This window comes from Scomber japonicus, chromosome 2, assembly GCF_027409825.1.
Source record: "Scomber japonicus isolate fScoJap1 chromosome 2, fScoJap1.pri, whole genome shotgun sequence".
Lineage (NCBI taxonomy): Eukaryota > Metazoa > Chordata > Actinopteri > Scombriformes > Scombridae > Scomber > Scomber japonicus.
In genome coordinates this window covers 11,609,732-11,628,223 of record NC_070579.1, presented here as the reverse complement: position 1 = coordinate 11,628,223, position 18,492 = coordinate 11,609,732, and the positions used below count along the sequence as shown (strand labels likewise).

The following is an 18,492-nucleotide window of genomic DNA, read 5'->3' as shown; positions in this document are numbered from 1 at the left end:
GTTCTGATAGATCCTCTGCTGTAAATATGTACATTATCATTTCATACGTGTCTTCAGACCTGCACCACATGTCCATGGTGTTTCTGTTTTTCAAAGGTAAACGCCAAGATGTCACTGTGCTGGTTCCACTTGTACATTTCTTTTAAAAAGGTACTTCATAATAAAGATGTTGAATAAACACTTCCTCTCTTTTATATTTTAGTGTGTATTTTCTGTGTTCATCATCTTTTCCTTATACTTTTCTTACTCACATATAATACAAACATTTTTAACCCTCCCTTACAGAGCTTACATTGGAGGAGCAGTCACATGAACAATGAGCTGAAACAATTAGTCGATTAATTGACTAGTCAAAGAAAATTAATCAGCAATTTTGCTTTGATAATTGATTGTTTTAATCATTTTTGCTGTATTACTTTGTCATATACGGCAAAAAAAGCCATAATGTTGCTACAAACATCTTACAACATACTCAAGTACTTACATTGGTTAATTGACCAAATATAGTCTTAATAGTGATTAACCCATAAAATATGATTTGTGCTATTTTATTTCCCAACAATCCCAGTTGCAGTAATCCCGACTCATCACCTCCATTTGAATATTTCTTCAGAGCTACAATAGCTTTAAGTACTCTAAGCATCGTACACATGGTTATAGAAGTTTTACTTAAATTAGATTTTTAATAGAATTTATTTTAAGTTCAGTGAACCATGTTTCCCCATGTGTAGCTAAGTGTAACGTGTAAATAAATACTTTTATACATGCTAAGGATCAGTGGAGTACACATACTCAAATACTTAATTTAAGAACACTTTCCCTCTACTTTTGCTTAAGTATTATTATTTTCTACCACATCCATACCGCCATGCCATGCAGATATAAATTCCCCTTATGTAACTTCTCATTTTGCAGACAGACATTTAACATAGGAAGCATATGATGATCATATAAAATGGCGTGACGCTGCTATTTGTTTAACTACGTGGTGATACAGTTATAATTGACTCCACAGTCATAAACTACAACATTTAAATGCTGTTCATGTGTTTATGTATTAGCAACAATCCTCAAATTATGCAATGTAAAATGAGTCATTGTGTGACTAAGATAATTGCCGGCTGCAGCCCTTCTTTACAAAGTTGTTTTAAATAAATTTAAATAAATTTGAAATCAAACACCAAGATACTGGTTCCAACATATCAATATGTTAGAAATAAAGTGTTAACAAAGTTATTCAAAGACTTAATGATTGCTGTTCCTTATTTTTTGTTTTTTCCCCCATTAAAATTATTTATTCTATAAACTCAGAAGTAACCTATTTTTTTTTGAGAAAACAATCCTAATTTAAAGTCAATGTATTAGCTTCTGTATCTGCTCAAAACAATATGATAATCTCATTTAATGAAGCAACACTTCTATTATGGGGGGGGGGGGGGGGGGGGGGGGGGGGTTAGGGTTAGGGTTAGGGTTAGGGGGGGGTTTATTATGGGGGGGTTTTACTGCATGCTTATGGATGCAATCTTAATGTTATTTCAGATATAAAACATTTAACTCTTATGTCTTTAAACCTATATGTACACCAATTGTCCTGCAACTACAAAAAATGTATTGATTGAAGATTGCTGTTTCTTAATTTGTGTTTTTTCCCTTTAAAAACGATGTATTATATAAACTTAAAAGTCCACTTATTAGCTTCTGTGTCTGCTCTAAAAACATAATAATAATAATAATAATAATAATTTCATTTTAATGGCTATATGAAGAAGATAAGTCAGAATTTGTACTTGGGCGCCATCTGTTGGAATTTATTATTATTTGTTCGGAGAAGACGCACAACGTCATGAGGTCAAAGTTTACGTATGACGTAAGCACGCTCACAGATATACACACAAGTTGGGAAGCGTTGCTGCAGGAACACAACACATATGCAATAGGTTTATTTGTTGTAAATTGTTTTATTGGAAGAGCTATTTGACCCGAAACGACTCCAGGAGCTTCGTTACTCTTCTCTTTAGTCTGCAGAGGAATTTTATTATTTTATTTATGAACAACGACCTCACAATCCTGGTAATAATCTTGGTAGTAAGCTAACATGAGTGCTAGCTGACAGGCATGGATCCGCTGAGTATAGTCGAGGATGAAGTGTCTCTGGAGGGTTTGGACGGGATAACTATTCCCACCTTGTGGATACGACTCGAGGATAGAAAGCCCAAGTTTCCCCTGAAGCTCGACGACGCCACAAAAGAGCTTATCTGGAAGTCACTGATCAATAACACCGACCTGAAGTTTTACCAACTCCCACACGACAGAGAAGATGTTGTTCTGTTTGACAGGTGAGTTTAGTGTTCTGCTTTACTGATTTATTTATTAAAAAGAGAGAGAAATTAGAGAGAAAATGCTGTTTTTTCTTCCCCCACTAGTCGATGTAAAATAAGTTTCCTAATTATGTGGTTCCAGCTTCTCATATGTTAATATTTTCATGTTTCTTTCGTCTGCTATAACAATAAAGAGAAGATAAGATGTATTATTATTGATCCCCTTTGGGAGAAAGTCAAATTGACAAAGTAGCACAGTGGAAACAAGTAGCAGCGTAAGGGTGCAAGTGTGCTAAAAACTAGAATCAACAATAGATAAGACACAAATAGGATAAATAAATAAATATATCTGCAATATATAAATGTGCAAAATGCAGAAATTCCTGAGATTATATACATGTGAATGTTCCTGACATTTACATACAGAATATATCCTTATACATATGTAAATAAATGTATAATGTGCAGGAAAGCAGAGATATGTGTGTGCTTTGTTCCTGACATTTACATAGTAAGGTAAAGTAAATATGTGTGCATACTGTTGTACACGTGCAGCATCAGTCTACTTAAACTGTGAGAGAGGTGTATGGTTTGAGTCTTAATCCTAGTCCTAGTCAGTTGAGTGGGAGGTACTGGGTGCTGTGGTGTTGTGCAGTCTGATGCCTGATGGTATGAAAGAGCTCCCCAAATTGGTCCTGAGCCACCTCAGCTCAGCATTGAGAGGACGAGAGGGATTGTCCATTATAGCTTCCTGCTTTCCTCTCATCCTCTTCTCTGTCGCTGCCTCCACAATGTCCATTTTCATCCCCACATTCCCCCTAGATCGACATTTAAAAGTTCATCAGATAGATAGATAGATAGATAGATAGATAGATAGATAGATAGATAGATAGATAGATAGATACTTTAATTATCCCATAAAGAAATTAAAATGCAAAAGCTGCCACCCGACATTAATAAAATCATTTAAAATATAAAATATAGTGGTGATGTTTAGCTCAGTGGGTAGAGCACCCGCCCCATGTGTTGATGCTACAGTCCTCACTGCAGGCGACCCCAGGGCGAATCCTGCGCTGAGCGGTCCTATCCTGCGTGTCATTGCCCCCCTCTCTGCCTCCCATTTCCTGTCTCTCTCTACTAACCTGTACATTAAAGGCAAAAAGCCCCCCAAAAAAATATACTTTAAAATATAAAATAAATATTATGAATACAACAGATGTGATGGATAATGCAACCAAAAAAGTCGAGTCTGTCTGCACTGTCAGACAGATTAATTGATTAAAACTGGAACTGGGTGATATGGACAAAATCAAATATCACAGTAGTTTTGACCAAATACCTCAATATCTATATTTCAATAATACTGTTTTGATTACTGGTGCCTTTACACAGTATTTACACATTTTTGACAAATAATCATCAGTATATAATATAATGTATAAGTGGGTAAAGACAAGTAATAGAGCAGCTGGAACAGTTTAATATATCAATATACTGCCCAGTCCTATTTGCCTCTCTGTGTTAGATTATTCTTATGTTATGTGTTGGCATGTCTGGTTGTATTTTCAGGTTTAAAGAAAGTGACTCAGACACAGTGAGTGATACCGCACAGAGGAAAGATGTCTACCCGGTCCAAATCGTTCCTGAAAACAAGGATGGGATCCAGGGCTCGTGTGCTGTGTTCAAAGAGAGGAGAGACATCACAAAGCAAGTCCGCTCCAAGTCCTTCACCCCACTTTTCAACTTGGAGGAAGCTTTGAAAAAGTTTGTAGGCTTTATCTACATTTTCCTGAACAAAGTCAGCAGAATATCGACTTTTCAGGTGAATTTATTTATAATCCGTTGTTGTAAGTTGTTCTCCTCTTTTGACACTTCACCTTTTTTCAGATATGGGAGAAAGCTTGTCGTTGTGGCGTCTCAGGTGCTGCGATTTCGGACCCTGATTGGTTCAGAGAGCGATCCTGACTTGAAACTCACCGATGACTCTTACTGCGTGTTGGAACGAGTGGGCCGAGCGCGCTGGCAGGGGGAGCTACAGAGGGACCTTCACGGATGCTCTTTCAAGTACGAGGCTCACACACACACTCATTTAGCTCAGTGTTACCAGCAGGGACTTTAATGTTCACCATGTAACAGACTGTGTTGCTTTCTCAACAGGATTGATGCTCGAAAGTTGCACTACATGAGGAAATCTCTGGTCAGACACGGACTCATCAGCATGCAGTCTCACACCACGCGACTGAAGTCAGGACAGCAGCAACACTCAATCCTCCTACTGCTCAAACGTTTCCACATCAACAGGTCTGCTTACGGTTTACTCGTGACCTTTTTTTTTAATCTATATTCTCAACACTGGAGAAGGGATGTAGGAATAACCAACAAAGCTCTAACTGAAATTTATCTCATTGTATTAAAGCTTTTTTGGGGGAGTTTCTGTTATTTTTTATACTATTAAGTTGTTTGATGTAAATCAATCTCAATAGCGCCAAATCACAACAGAGTTATCTCAAAGCACTTTACACATAGAGCAGGTTCTAAACCGAACTCTTCAGGTTTTAACTTTAAAGAGACCCAACATTCCCACATGAGCAACAGTGGCAAGAAAAAAACTCCCTTTTAACAGGAAGAAACCTCAGAACCAGACTCAGAGTGGGAGAACATCTGCCTCGACCGGTTGGGGTAGAGAGGAGAGAAAGGAAGGATAGAGGAGAGAGAGGAGAGAAAGGAAGGATAGAGGAGAGAAGCACAATGAAAGTCAACAATGAAGCTAGAAGGTCCGGGACTGGACTCTGTCATCCGGACGTCTCCAGGCCCAGATTACCTGTGAGACGAGAAAGCACAGACAACTCCGAGGAAGAAGCTTAGCTTATTGAATACAATTAATAGTACATGAATGTTAATGGATGTCTGTGTTAAACTTGGTCAAAGTCCCAAAACATGAGTTGAATGTATGTAAAAAGGTTCCCTGCAAACCAAAAGCCCAGATTTCAACCTACTCACACTTAACACCTAACACTTTGTTTGCAGTGTTACCTTTACTTCCTCCTCGCAGTGACATCAGCTCTTTCACACATGCCCGAAGATCAAGATTCTTTTTCTGTAGCTTTTTGTTGCTAATGTTGCTCCACAGGATTTTCACATTGAGATTCAGGCTTGAACATGTACAGATGATTTTGAGAAGTTTATATTTCAAGTAAAAAAAAAGAAAATAAAGTGAAATACTGCTACTATTGTTTGTTTGAGTGGCCTCTGGATCCAGGGAGTGGCAGCTGTGTGCTCATTGGGAGGGGCGGCCTGAAGAGACAGGAGCTAAAACGGCCTATTTCAGACAGAGACTGAACTGAGGGGCTGCATAAAGAGCCAGTATGACTGTGAATGGAAATAATGAGTCAAAGATAAGATATTCTGTTTCTCTCTTATTGAGATATGGGAGGTCAGAGTCAGGTCACAGCTTGTTTTTCTGTTGGACACACAGCACGATGAAAACACAAAGTGATAATTTCCTTCCCTATCAACTAAAAACTAGTCATCAGGGCACCAGCAGATTGACCTCGAAATCCTATTCCCCTTAAACACTTTCCTGTCCCTTTCAGGAGGACTAAGTACGACGTCCTGATGGAGTACGTGTCCAACCATCTCCAGCAGTCACCCGGCCAGATCGCCACTTTGATCGCACTCAGAAAACAACTTGTGAGTATCTCTCTGTCAGCATTAGGCAAGGCTAGTTTATTTGTATAGCAAAGTTCATACACTGGGTAATTCAAAGTGCGTCACAAAAGCTGGAAACACATTATTAAAAAAAACAAACAACATTTAAACATTATTTATTAGGAAAAAATTAAAAAAAAATAAAACACAAGTAGATAAATAATAAGATACGGTTTAAAGTAAAAATAAAAAATAAAACAAAATAGGAGCAATAAAAACCAGGAAGTAGGTATTGAATTTAGGAGAAAGCGACAGTAAACAATAAGTTTTTAGCCCTGATTTAAAAGAGCTGACAGTTTGAGCAGACCTCAGATCTACAGATGAGGAGCATAGTAACTAAATGCTGCCTCACTTTGTTTGGTTCTCGTTCTTGGGACACACAATAGCCTGGTTCCTGATGACCTCAGTTCACCTTGTATGACTGAGTATAGATGTGTATGGTTGCGTAGTATGTATTTTATCTCACCCTATTATTTTGTTATTTATTACTTTTTAATCGAGCTCCATTCTCTGCCTTGGGTTTTGAATTTAGTTGTATTTTATACAATGACAATAAAGGAATCTGTCTATCTGTCTATCTATCTATATTTTTCAGGTGGTAGTAGGCAGATTTGGTGATAAGCTTTAGATGATTGTTAAAGTTCAGGTCCGAGTCAACATTAGGGGTGGTTGTTGGTCTCTCTGTGTGTGTTTTTGTCTTTGTGTTAATAATGATAACCGTGTGTTGTGTGTTGTTGTCTTGTTGCAGAATGTGAATGATTGTACTTTTAAGCGTGTATTTCAATACATGCGGGCAGCAAAGTTGGTGGAGTTTTGCCGTTACCCTCTGGAGGACTTGGAGCCCAGCGGCGGGCCTTGCCTCGACAAAAAAGGTAAGGTACCACTTAGGCAACGGTTCATATGAGGCCTAACCCTAATCCTCAATCTGTTTGATATACTGGGCTTATCATACTGTTTTATCCTGACATATCTTCCCAAAGTCACAAGTAAAGTTCAAACCAGAACTACAAAATAGTTTTTCAATGTCTTATTTCACAGCCCGATGCACTTTCATGTACCGTTTACTGAGATTATTCTTTTATTTCTATCATTTTCTTAAATATATTGATATGTTGGAGCCAGTATTGATGTTTAATTTCCAATTGATTTCAATTAATTTAAAACCACTCTGTAAAGAAGGGCTGCAGCCAGCAATGATCCTAGTTGGAGATTAATCTACCGGTTGTTTTTCAATGTCTGGTCTATTGACCTTGAGTGCTTTGAAATAAATGCATTATTATTATTATTATTATTATTATTGTTGTTATTAAAGGTCAAACTTTTGTGAAATTTTGTCAGTGGCGACATCTTTAAGTAGTTTGTTTTGTTTGACGTACAGCCCAAACTCACTTAATGAGTGTTTTTTCCCAATCGGCAAATACTTAGAGAGGTTTTCATCTCAAGGTGACTTCCTGTTTAAAAACAAATCCCCTGCATTGTCTTACTTGTCTTATACAGGAAATAAAGTGCTTGTGCGCTGTTTGAGGCTCCTTAAGCCATACACGAAGAAGGGCGTCACTGATGATGACGATGATGACGATGAGGATGATGACGATGAAACCGGAGCGAGATTAAGAGCTTTTCCTCCACTCGGGCGAATCATGGAGAAAGATTTCCTGTCACAGGCCTATCATCTTGGTATGTGTTACATGTTTTATCACGGAGGAAAAGAAAGTGGAAACAAAGGAATATTTTTGGGAGCTTATCAGGCCTGACTTTTATCTCTAAGGACGTCTGTTAGCCTTCACATTCATTCACATTCACATTCACATTGTGTCATGCACATTAGGAGGACAATGAAGGAGTCTTTTTAAAAGCTCCTTCCAGACATGCACTCTGCAACGTAAATGGAGATTTTACATATTGGCGTCCTGTCTGAATAAGCTTCGGAGTTACTTTAATGTGTTTGGATCTTGTAACATTTCCAGCAGGGCACAAAGTCTGCAGCAGCACACGGTTAAATACACAGAGAGATATTTAATGCAGGTCTTTGATGCTTAATTATCATCTCTTTTGCACAAATCATTTTCTTTAGTTTAATAAAGCACAACAGACTGTGAATGAGCCACTTTTAAGTCATTGAGGAGAGTCTTCTCATGCTGGACTAGTCTGTAAAAATGCCCCCCCCCCCCTTCAAAAACACATATACAATCATCAGTCCAGCAATCCCTCCATATATTTTCAGTTAAATTATGAATATTCAGCAACACACTTGGCCATTTTAAAATAATTTCATTAAGAAGATAACTGAAGCAGGGGAGACCTTCTCTTGTGGTCATTCATTACAAACTTCAACAGCAAAAAAGAAGTAAAAACCATCATTAAATAAGTCTTGAGTGCTCTTCTTCTTCTTCCCTTCTCTTGCTAACTAGATGCCAAATGTTACATTACTTTAACCTCCATGTCATCCTCCCGTGTCAAATTGACCCAGTCTGTTTGGACTGTTCCTTCTTTCCTCCCTTCCTTCTTTCCTTCCTCCATCCCCCTTCCTACCTACCTACCTTCCTTCCTTCCTTCCTTCCTTCATCCCCCTTCCTTCCATCTGTCCTTCCTCCCTCCTTCTCTCTTTCTTTCCTTCCTCCCTTCCTTCTTTCCTTCCTTCCTTCTGTCCACCCTTCTTTTCTCCCTCCCTTCCTTCTTTCCTGTCCTTCCTTCCTTCCTTGACTCGAGGACAACAGGAGGGTTAACAGATACTGAAGATTAATTCAAAGGTGTTGTTTTATGTTCAAGAGCACAGAGGCAGCAAAAAAATGTCACTGTTATGGATCCAAGTGATCCAAGATTAACTCCCATCACCTATTTTTTATTAATGCTCTCTTTTTTTTGTGCATGTAGTTTTATCCTGTGGTCAAAAGGGAATCGCTCAGAGTGGTATAGGTCTCAGAATGAACGTCGGGAAGCTGGAATCTCGTATGCTCTGCCGAAAGCTGGAGAGGGATGGTATGATCAAGGTAGGTTTATGTCGTTGTTAGCGGCAACCAATCAGACCCTTAATGGTTGATTTGATTTATTTTTTAAATTAGCTTTTAAGGATGCAGTTTGTGGATTTGTTGTATATTTGTGCTTCTCTGTAGATGTAAATTAGGTGGACAAAGAATAAGAAATGAATTCCAATATAACACAAAGTGCAGCCCCAACATGTAGGTCTAGTATTGTATTAGTAGTATTTAATTTAGGGCTCACATTATAAAGGTTTTTCAATGTTTCTGCTCAATCATTTGTGTGATGTCTTTCACCCTGCAGGGATTCATGGAGGATGAGGGTCGGCAGAGGACCACAAAATTTATTAGCCACAAGTATGTATCTCTCTATAAGCAGATGTAGACGCATTAATACCACATATCATCAAATACCTGTGAAACAAATGTTCTGCTCATGTGTGTTTTGGCAGGTTTGTGGGTGTGAGCGATCAACTTCAGCTGGTTGCTAAAGAGCAGGAGCGCCAGAAGCTGCTCTATTCTTCTGCACCACAGACATCCGGTTCCCTTAAATCACAGTCCACCTCCAAGTTGACAGAAAAAGAAAACATCAGAAGTCCAGCGGCAAAGAAGATTAAGAAAGCAAGTAGAGGAGGAGTTAAAGATGAGGAGGAGGAGCCTGTGGAGATGAGTGTTGATAAGGCTGATGATACGGGTGAGGAGGAGTCGGATGGAGATGGAGATGGAGTTAAAGCAAGAGGAAAGTCGGGAGCAAGAGGAAGAAGAAAGACGGCAGGGAAGAAAAGCAGCGTGACCACAAAAGAAACACAACCTGAAACCTCCGTCGAAGAGCCTACACCCCCCGCTGAATGTGAGTGCTCATAAAACCTTTCACACATTCAAATGACAGATATGACTTAAACAGGAAACAGGATTTTGTAACCACCTTCTTCTCTTCTTCTCTCTTCTGTCATCACTCAGCTGAAACCCCAGCCTGTAGCACATCAAGTGTTACACCTGACTCAGTGTCTGTTTCAACAGCAGGTAAGAAACGGGACAGGAGGGTTGGGGTTAGGGTCATGTCCTAAAGTTGATTTCTGACTTGATGTCCTACAACACAGCAGCTATAGTCTGTTATTCATAATGATTAAACCCACATTAAATAGAAAGTGTTGTCAGTGTACAGTATTTTTAATCCTCACTTGTTGTGACTTGGGAGTCTTTATATCTGTACCATCCATCCCAAATGACCTGAGGCATACTTCTTGCCTGAGTGTTGTGACTTCCTGGAGTTTACTCAGGTTGCAAACAACATGTAGCACATAACAGTTAATTAGTTTTTGAGGTGCTGGTGGGTGTATATGTTATGTTTGTTCACCTCTTTGTTTTGTTTAATCATATTTCATTTTGAACTTTCTCTTCTTTCAGAGAAAGATCCAGTCGAGGTGGAGGAAAAGTCCAACTCAAAACCGGCCAGCCCTCTCCCTCAGAGTGAGGCGTCAAACGAAGCCGATAAACCAGCAGACCAGAGCACTGTGATTGTTAAAGATGTTTACCAGCAGGTTAGTCTGATGGGTTGGTCTCAGTTGTTGAAGATGTGTAGATTAATGACAAAAGTAACAGTTTAATCTCCCTCCTCTCTCTGATCGATGCAGGTGTCCAGTACTAAAAAATCCCAAAAGTCAATGGAGAGGTCCCATGAGACGTACCGCCTGTTAAAGAGGAAGAACCTGATCGTTGAAGCTGTGCGCAACTGCAAAGTCGTAGAGGGTCTTTTCCCGTCAGTTTAAACTTTCTCTTCTCTTTTAATTTGCATTGTGTTGCTCAATATGAGAGGGAGCAAACATGTCACCATATTCTGTCTTTCTCCAGGCTTCAGAAGATGATCAACGACGAAGAGAAGCAGGATGGAGTCAGCTCAAAGTGCTGCAAGAAGACTATTTTACGTCTCGTCCACTGTCTGGCGAGAGAAGGCTTGCTTAAGATTTATACGACAACCGTCATACAGGATGGGATCACCAAAAAAGTGAGTGCACTCATCACACATGACATTTCCAACAGAAAGCTGATTCACCATTACAGCTCTACAGTAATTAATAATATCGACAAAGATATGCTTGAATTACTACAGGCAGATGTGACACTTGAATTATTAGTTGTGCATAACTTAATCAATTATAAACTATATATAAATTCACTCAGAAAAAAATTGTAAATTGAATGTTGGAAAAATGCTCTGCAACACAAGATCTATTGGTTTTTATGTAAGCTTCATGCAGTCACTCATACATTTCAAAATAAAAGCACACACATAACAAATGCACAATGTAATGTTTAATTGTTGATGTCTTCTCTCTTCTCATCTCCTCTCTCCTCTGTCTGATGCTTTTCCGCCTCCAGCTCGAGATGGTCGTTCATCCCTCTGTTCAGCCCAGTGATGACATAGTGACCCGAGTTATTGAGCAGGTCCGCTTCAAAATCTCCAGCTCGTACACGGCTATACGGTGAGCACAAACACATACTGTACAGTACTTAAGTAATGTATCGATTGGTGACAGATTGAAGGAAAAATCAATAATGGTGTTTTTGATGATGGTGGAGACTTCTCCCATAGATGTTTGGTTGGATTGGGATATGGTGTATACCTGTTTTTCATGTTTTTCCACTAGTGTTACAGCTTTTTTGTAGTCTGATTGATGTACTGTGTGTTGGCTAAGTTGTCACTCTAATCTGCTGTCTAGTGTTATCTCAGAATTTTAATAATATATAATAATACAGTGTGTGAACTGACATGACGATTTATTCCATATACTGCATATTGACTACACTTAAATTTGGTCAGATTTTCTTACTAATTATGCTGCCATACTCACTACTGATTTAAAATGACTGCGTATTAAAAAAACAGGAACATGCATCTTGTTTCTTGCCTCTTGCTTCAGCTCATCTGTATTTTGTCCCTTTGGTCGTTCAGTCTGCAGGGCGCTGAAGGGAAAGCCAGAGGAGAAGAAAACGAGTCTGATGAGATGAGCGGCTCCTTATCCCAGAAAAACAAGGGTGACAAAAAGAAAGCGAGTAAAGACGATGAGGAGTTCAGGCCCATCACAGGTTCTGTTTGGTTTTATATATTACAGATTACAAAGTGGGACGGGTTATTTTGTTGTTCATCTATTTGAATAGTGATTATTAAGGTTGAACAATCAGCAAAGCTCTGAAAGATTTTAATTTCTTTAAGTGAAATAGACAAATCTCAGTACATAAAGACTCAAAATTATAAAATGTGTTGCTTCTTCATATAATGGTGAGCTAACAGTAGAGAGTGAGTATTTTTTCTCTTTGTATTTTAACAAACTATGGTGCTGAGTTGTTGTTATTTTACACTGTCTATAGCTCTCATTTGCTCTTCTGGCTGGTGTCTTTGCTATAGCCTCAATATACAACATAAGAAGATTAAACTATTGGTTTCCCTATTAAATAACCTGCTGATTTTTTTCTTGATTCATTGATTAAATATTTAGTCCTTAAATGTCCCAAAAATAATGTGTGATCATAACTTCATAAAACCCAAAGTAATGAATTCAGATTGTTTGTTTCATCTGACCAACAGCCCAAAACACAAAGCAGCAAGTTCTCACCTTTTAGAAGTGGAGACCAGCAAATATATTGCAGCTGTTTCTCTAAAAATGACTAAAACAATTATTAGATTATAAAAAATAGTTTACACTCGATTTAATTTCTCATGAATTAATTTATCAGTTGACAAATTGTCTCAATGCTGTTTACCAAACTGACAAATTAAATATGATTTTTCCATGATTTACATTATGAAACCACAGTATGGTAGATATCAGGTGTATTATTTAAATCAGGCTATTATCAAAAGAAATATTTAGAATTTGAATTAACAGTCAGGAAAAAAACATTTAGACAACTTCCCCCACTTTGCTGCTTTATTTAGCTTGTTGACTGACTGTATGTGCCGTATACCTCACTGAGGTTCCTCTGATTGATTGTTTTGCTCTTCGTCTCTTTTCTCTCTCTTTCTTTATAGTTCGTGGTTTGGGGAAGACGTTAGGTTTCCAGCCTAAGATGCATCGTCTGCGTGTCATTCATAACTTCCTCTGGTATGTCATCTATGGGCATCCGCTCCAACACAACTCCTCCGAACCTGACGAGTCCATTCAAACATCGACTCCGCCGAGCAGCTCTGATCAGTCAGCCACCGACACAGACGCACAAAACTCCAAAAACACGGACAGACAAACTCGGTCACCTGAAGATGCCGCCAGCAGCTCTGTGGATTCTGCCGCATGTAATGTGACATCAGGTGAGGAAAGGGAGGAGCTGAAGGATAAATCATCTGCTCTCTTTCAGTCTAAGTTGAAAGGTAAGAGAACGTTACTTCATGCCTATTTTTAACAAACTGCCCACTTTGTTTCTTAATGAATGAACTAGTTTCTCCTCTACTATCTACCTTCATTTCTGTGTAATCTCCTTCTTCTGTCTTGTAGTGTATTCAGACGAAGAGTCGTGGAAGAAATTCGTCCCCCCTGTCCGCGTACACAAGGAGTTTGGCAGCGGCTGGGCGATGGTGGGCGACCTGCTCCTTTGCCTGCCTCTCTCTATCTTCATTCAGCTCGTACAGATCAATTATAAGGTGAGCATGGATTTTATTTTGCTTTTAATGGAAGGCAGGAAATCCCTCCAAGTTACCTGCTGTGAATATTGTGGAAGAAAAGGAGCCAACATGGAGTCACGGTGACATGTTCATCTCACATCATGTTGTTATATTACAGTACAGTGTTTACAGTGTTTTGTTTCAAATTGGAGAAGATATATGTTATGATGTTATTATTATATGACAAAATGTTGATAACTGTTACCCAAAGCATCCCAAGTGGATGTCCTGAAATGTGTTGTTTTGTCCCGTCCAACAGTCCACAACCCAAAGATATTCAGTCAACTATGACAGAAGACTTAAGAAATCAGAAAGTATTGTTATTTTAGAAGCTAGGACCAGATAATTTGGGCATTTCATTCCTTAAAAATGACTGAAAACAATAAATCTATCATGACATTTCTGGGTTTTTTGATTAATCTGTGCAGTTAAGTTCAGATATACAGTGCCAGTGTATATATTAATACTGTTTCCTTGCAATATCAACTAAACTCACTGTCGCTAAAGTTAAATTTTAAGTTGAATTTTAATCAATTAGTCAATTTCTTTTTTTTTTAATATATAATTTTATTGAGTTTTCACATGTATATAGACAAAACAATACAGCAGATAAGGTAATCACTGTCAATTTCAACCTTGAACCAAACAAAATCAACTGAAATGTTGATTGGTCACTGTTAATAAACTGGTGTTATTTTCACATGTTAATACTCCTATGAGGAATGATGGAACAAATACATATAGTACACACACACTTTCTCACTCATGAAATCTTGTTTGGAAGAGTTCATATCAACCAGTCTGTTGACTTTGACAGGTGGATGAACTGGAGGAGTATCTGAACGACCCAGTGAAGCAGCACTATCTAGTCAGAGCGCTGCCTGCAAGGATGAAAAGACAGCTGCTTTATAAACGGTAACTCCTCTCTGTCTCTCTGTCTCTCTGTCTCTATAACACATCGCCATCAACTCCAGTTTACTTATTTATGTGTTTTCTTTGTGTCAGGAAATACATCTTCATCTTTCATGAGAACCTGCAGAGGTTGGTCTACATGGGTCTGCTGCAGCTCGGTCCTGTGGAGAGGTTCAAGGAGAAAGACCAGGTACAAATCAACTACGATCACATCTCAATAATCACATAGCAAAGTAAATATAATCAAATGTCTGAAAGAGACGTGAAGATTAATGTTTTTATTTGATTTTCACTTTAAATGAGTAAAACATTTGCAAAACATGCTCAATTTAATATTTTATGATAAAACACAAACAGTCAACAATGTATTTATAATGGATTTAAATAAATATGAATGGAAGATAGATCAAATGTAAGCTTAAGGAACTCTGTCTCATTCTGGTTCTCCATGTCTGCACTGATCCAGGTCTTTGTGTTCCTGAGGCGTAACGCCACAATCGTTGACACCACCGACGCTGAGCCTCACTACTGGCAGGTCACTCCGTCACCTGACAAATCATTCGACAGGCGTCAGTACACATTCAGCTCTGCCGAGGATGTAGAAAACTACTGGTTTGACATGATGTGTGTCTGCCTCAACACACCACTGGGTACATACACTCACTCATCACTGGTGATTTTATATGGAAAGTTATGCTTTACTATGTTTTAAGAGCATTCAGTATTTTATAAGATGTTGTGTTTGCATTTTTAGGAGTAATCCGCAATAAGAGAAATGTCACAGAGGAGGAAGCAACTCCTTCCTTCGTGCACGAACGCAACGAGTTTTCAGGACTGGCATACCTGCTCAGGTAGGTGGAGAGGAAAAAAAGAAAAAGGATAAGGATAAATTTATTGATCCCACAGTGGGGAAAATTCATTGCTACAGAAGCTCAAAAAATAGTGATATATAAAAAAATATACAACAATATAATTAAAAACTAAATAAAACGACCCTAAAATGAAATTATAACATAACATATACACATACATACAACAATAAAAACGATAAACTCAATAAAAAGGACCATAAAGTGCAATTATAACAGATATATACTACAATGAAATTTAAAAAAGCTAAATAAAGGACCCTAAAGTGCAGCTATAGTGCAGCATTGTAGAGTCTGTGTATGCAACACGGTCAAGAAGACTGCGTACTTTCATCTCTCGCCTTCTTTTTAACAGACAAAATCTTGAAACATGAAAAAGTAGTTTTTATTTTTCTCATATTTCATGAAATAATGAACTCAAGCTGACATTCAAGGCTCAGTGTACCACCAGTGTGTTAACGTAAAGTGATGTATACATGTTCTTGTACACACAGGGGCAATCGGGAAGTGAATGATGACGGGGTGATACCAGGAGACGGTAAAGGAGCAGGAGGTCTGGACTCTGAATTCTTTGCTCATCTGAAACGCAACTGGTTGTGGACCAATCATCTACTTTCTGTCAAAACGGTACAGTTAATGTATAGCACACAGATACCGAGACAGAGACAGATGAACATGGCCGATCATTTGGTTAAATATGCTTCTTTATTTTCAGAAACCCACCGGTTCAGAGGCGAAGGAGACCAAAATCAGACTGAAGAGCCTCCTGAGTAAAAACGCTCTCAGGTTGGCACTTAAAGCTGGTGAGTTGCAACTGCTGAAATGTAGAAATGTATGAACCAAAATATGGTAATAAAAGTGAATGAAACATGAAATCTAAAATCAGTATATTTGTCGCCATGACGATAATGATATTCCATTTTATGTCTCTCTTTTAACAGGAGGAACAGCTATACCTCGTTCCCTAACTGCCAAGCGATCACTGGTCAGACAAGAAAATATTGAGGTATGACTTTTTATTTTATTATATTTTGTGTCTGTAATATATCAGTTTTACTGTTTTTAAAATGTACTGTACACCCCATAAAAATCTACCTACAACGTTCAGTTTTCAGTTGGTATCAACTTATTACAGGTGACAAAGTTTTATTGGTGCTTGTTCAGCTGAAGGTACCATCTCAGTTTAGGCGATGGTATTTGTATCGTTGTGTCCTGTTTAATATTGCAGCTTAGAAAGAATGACATGTTGTTTTCTGTTCTTGTGTCTTTGTAACCAGGTCGCTATAGAGCCGGCTTCCAGAAACCAGCAAGTGGTCGGAGGAAAGCGACAGAAGAGGAAGAGAAACAAAAAGGAGGTTGTCAAAGCCCCACGCAAGAAGAAGAAAGGTATGAGCTGTTCAACATCACAATCTCAGTGTGTGTGTGTGTGTGTTTGTGTGTGCGTGTATTTATGTGTGTTTGTTTTTTGCCTCAAAGAGCCCAAGAAACGCACCCCTGCCCACGATGAGGTGGACCACCGAGCTTTGAAGATGATGACCAGACAGCGAGTCTACTGGTCTGTGCAGGAAGACTCACTGATGATGCTCTGCAGTGTCGCCTCACAACTGCTCAACAGCCAGGTACACACACACACACACACACACACACACACACACTCACAATCTACTGATGGAGTAATCAGGTTATGCCTTCTTATGACAGCCATCACAAAACTGATAATGGCCATTTCAACCAAAGACACTTTTTTTTTTCTTTGTTTTTAGAGGTAAAATTTTACTGTATTAGAAATATACACTTTTCTTTTTTTTGATCAAGGTCTCTTTTATTTTTCAAACATAACAAATAAAAGATACACAACTCACACATGAAATAGTCAAGTCTAGTTCCTGTCCGTACAAATCAACTTCAACTTCCCAACACCCCCCCACCCACTGGTACTGGACCCCCAGCAATATAAATACATCCAGACATATTCAGATCTGAGCTTGCATATACATTTACATTACACATAATATACATTGTCCTGCTTCCTTTCCTGTTAATCATTGAGTGCGTTGTCTTCCAACTGATGTGTTGGGGTCCCAAGATATATCTGAGGGGCCACTAGATGATAATGGTATAGAAAGAAAATAAAACACATTTCTTTTATATGCAATTGTGTTCATATTTTAGCAGTTTTTCTTATCCTTGCAGTTTTTTCAGTCTTAAGAAGCATATCATTTGATTTCCATTAAAAAAAGGAGGGGGGGGTAATTAAAAAGTATTGGATTTTATTTATAAAAGAAGTTAGATGTTGTACCTGATGATAAACTCCAGGCAATAGCTGAGTCACCACAGTCCTATAATAAACTGACTTGAATAGTTTCGTCATACATCTATATTATTACAGATGTTTTCTTCCTGCAGTTAAGATTTCTTTTTAATAATTAGGTACAGTCACAATCATACATTTAGAGTGTATTGTTGATGTGTTGCAGTTAAAAAGACCGTTCATACCTTACTGTGTGGTGAGAGACCTGCTTCACGCGGAGTTCGCCATATCGATGGATAAAACATCTGTCGCTGTCGGACGTCGCACACGATACATCCTCAAGAATCCTCAGACGCTTCTGAACTACAGGTAGGTACAGGTAATAATAAGACACGTGAGTTTGAACACTTTTACGCTGTTTGATTCGCTGAATATGTGTGGTGTTGTTGTAGGATCTGCCTGGCGGAGGTGTACCAGGACAAAAATCTGCTACAACAGTTAGCCGAGAACAAACCTGCTGACCCAGACAAACCAGAGGTGGGGTTTATTTGGTTGTTTCTACATATTTTATGTTTTCTGACTTCACATTATTGAACATTTCCGTCTGTCGTTGTTTTAGGATTGTGCTAAAGCGTTCTCGGAGTATGCCAGGCTGCTCAGACTGAAGTTTTGCTCTGTCATTAGCGCCTGTGATATGATCATGTCTGACACCAAACAGCAGCTGTTTTCAAGGTGAGGAGAGCAGAAAGTTTAATGTGCTGACTTAAGACAAATAGTGATGGCTGGAAGAAGGAACTGA

At 38.5% G+C, this 18,492-nt stretch overlaps 1 protein-coding gene across 1 annotated transcript in view; it reads left to right on the top strand.

The window, feature by feature from the left end:
• Positions 1-1,913: 1,913 nt before the first annotated feature.
• Positions 1,914-18,492, top strand: part of LOC128367699 (general transcription factor 3C polypeptide 1-like) — a 24,574-nt gene continuing 7,995 nt past the window's right edge. The window contains exons 1-30 of the mRNA XM_053328314.1: positions 1,914-2,336; positions 3,888-4,082; positions 4,206-4,382; positions 4,476-4,619; positions 5,912-6,008; positions 6,775-6,898; positions 7,524-7,703; positions 8,901-9,016; positions 9,309-9,361; positions 9,457-9,854; positions 9,965-10,027; positions 10,412-10,562; positions 10,647-10,763; positions 10,856-11,009; positions 11,384-11,487; positions 11,958-12,091; positions 13,035-13,370; positions 13,495-13,640; positions 14,479-14,576; positions 14,667-14,763; positions 15,040-15,223; positions 15,328-15,424; positions 15,937-16,069; positions 16,158-16,245; positions 16,384-16,448; positions 16,720-16,828; positions 16,919-17,061; positions 17,920-18,062; positions 18,146-18,230; positions 18,313-18,425. Of these exons, the coding sequence (XP_053184289.1) occupies positions 2,116-2,336; positions 3,888-4,082; positions 4,206-4,382; positions 4,476-4,619; positions 5,912-6,008; positions 6,775-6,898; positions 7,524-7,703; positions 8,901-9,016; positions 9,309-9,361; positions 9,457-9,854; positions 9,965-10,027; positions 10,412-10,562; positions 10,647-10,763; positions 10,856-11,009; positions 11,384-11,487; positions 11,958-12,091; positions 13,035-13,370; positions 13,495-13,640; positions 14,479-14,576; positions 14,667-14,763; positions 15,040-15,223; positions 15,328-15,424; positions 15,937-16,069; positions 16,158-16,245; positions 16,384-16,448; positions 16,720-16,828; positions 16,919-17,061; positions 17,920-18,062; positions 18,146-18,230; positions 18,313-18,425 (4,265 nt within the window). The 5' untranslated portion in view covers positions 1,914-2,115. The remainder of the gene's footprint in view (positions 2,337-3,887; positions 4,083-4,205; positions 4,383-4,475; positions 4,620-5,911; positions 6,009-6,774; positions 6,899-7,523; positions 7,704-8,900; positions 9,017-9,308; positions 9,362-9,456; positions 9,855-9,964; positions 10,028-10,411; positions 10,563-10,646; positions 10,764-10,855; positions 11,010-11,383; positions 11,488-11,957; positions 12,092-13,034; positions 13,371-13,494; positions 13,641-14,478; positions 14,577-14,666; positions 14,764-15,039; positions 15,224-15,327; positions 15,425-15,936; positions 16,070-16,157; positions 16,246-16,383; positions 16,449-16,719; positions 16,829-16,918; positions 17,062-17,919; positions 18,063-18,145; positions 18,231-18,312; positions 18,426-18,492) is intronic.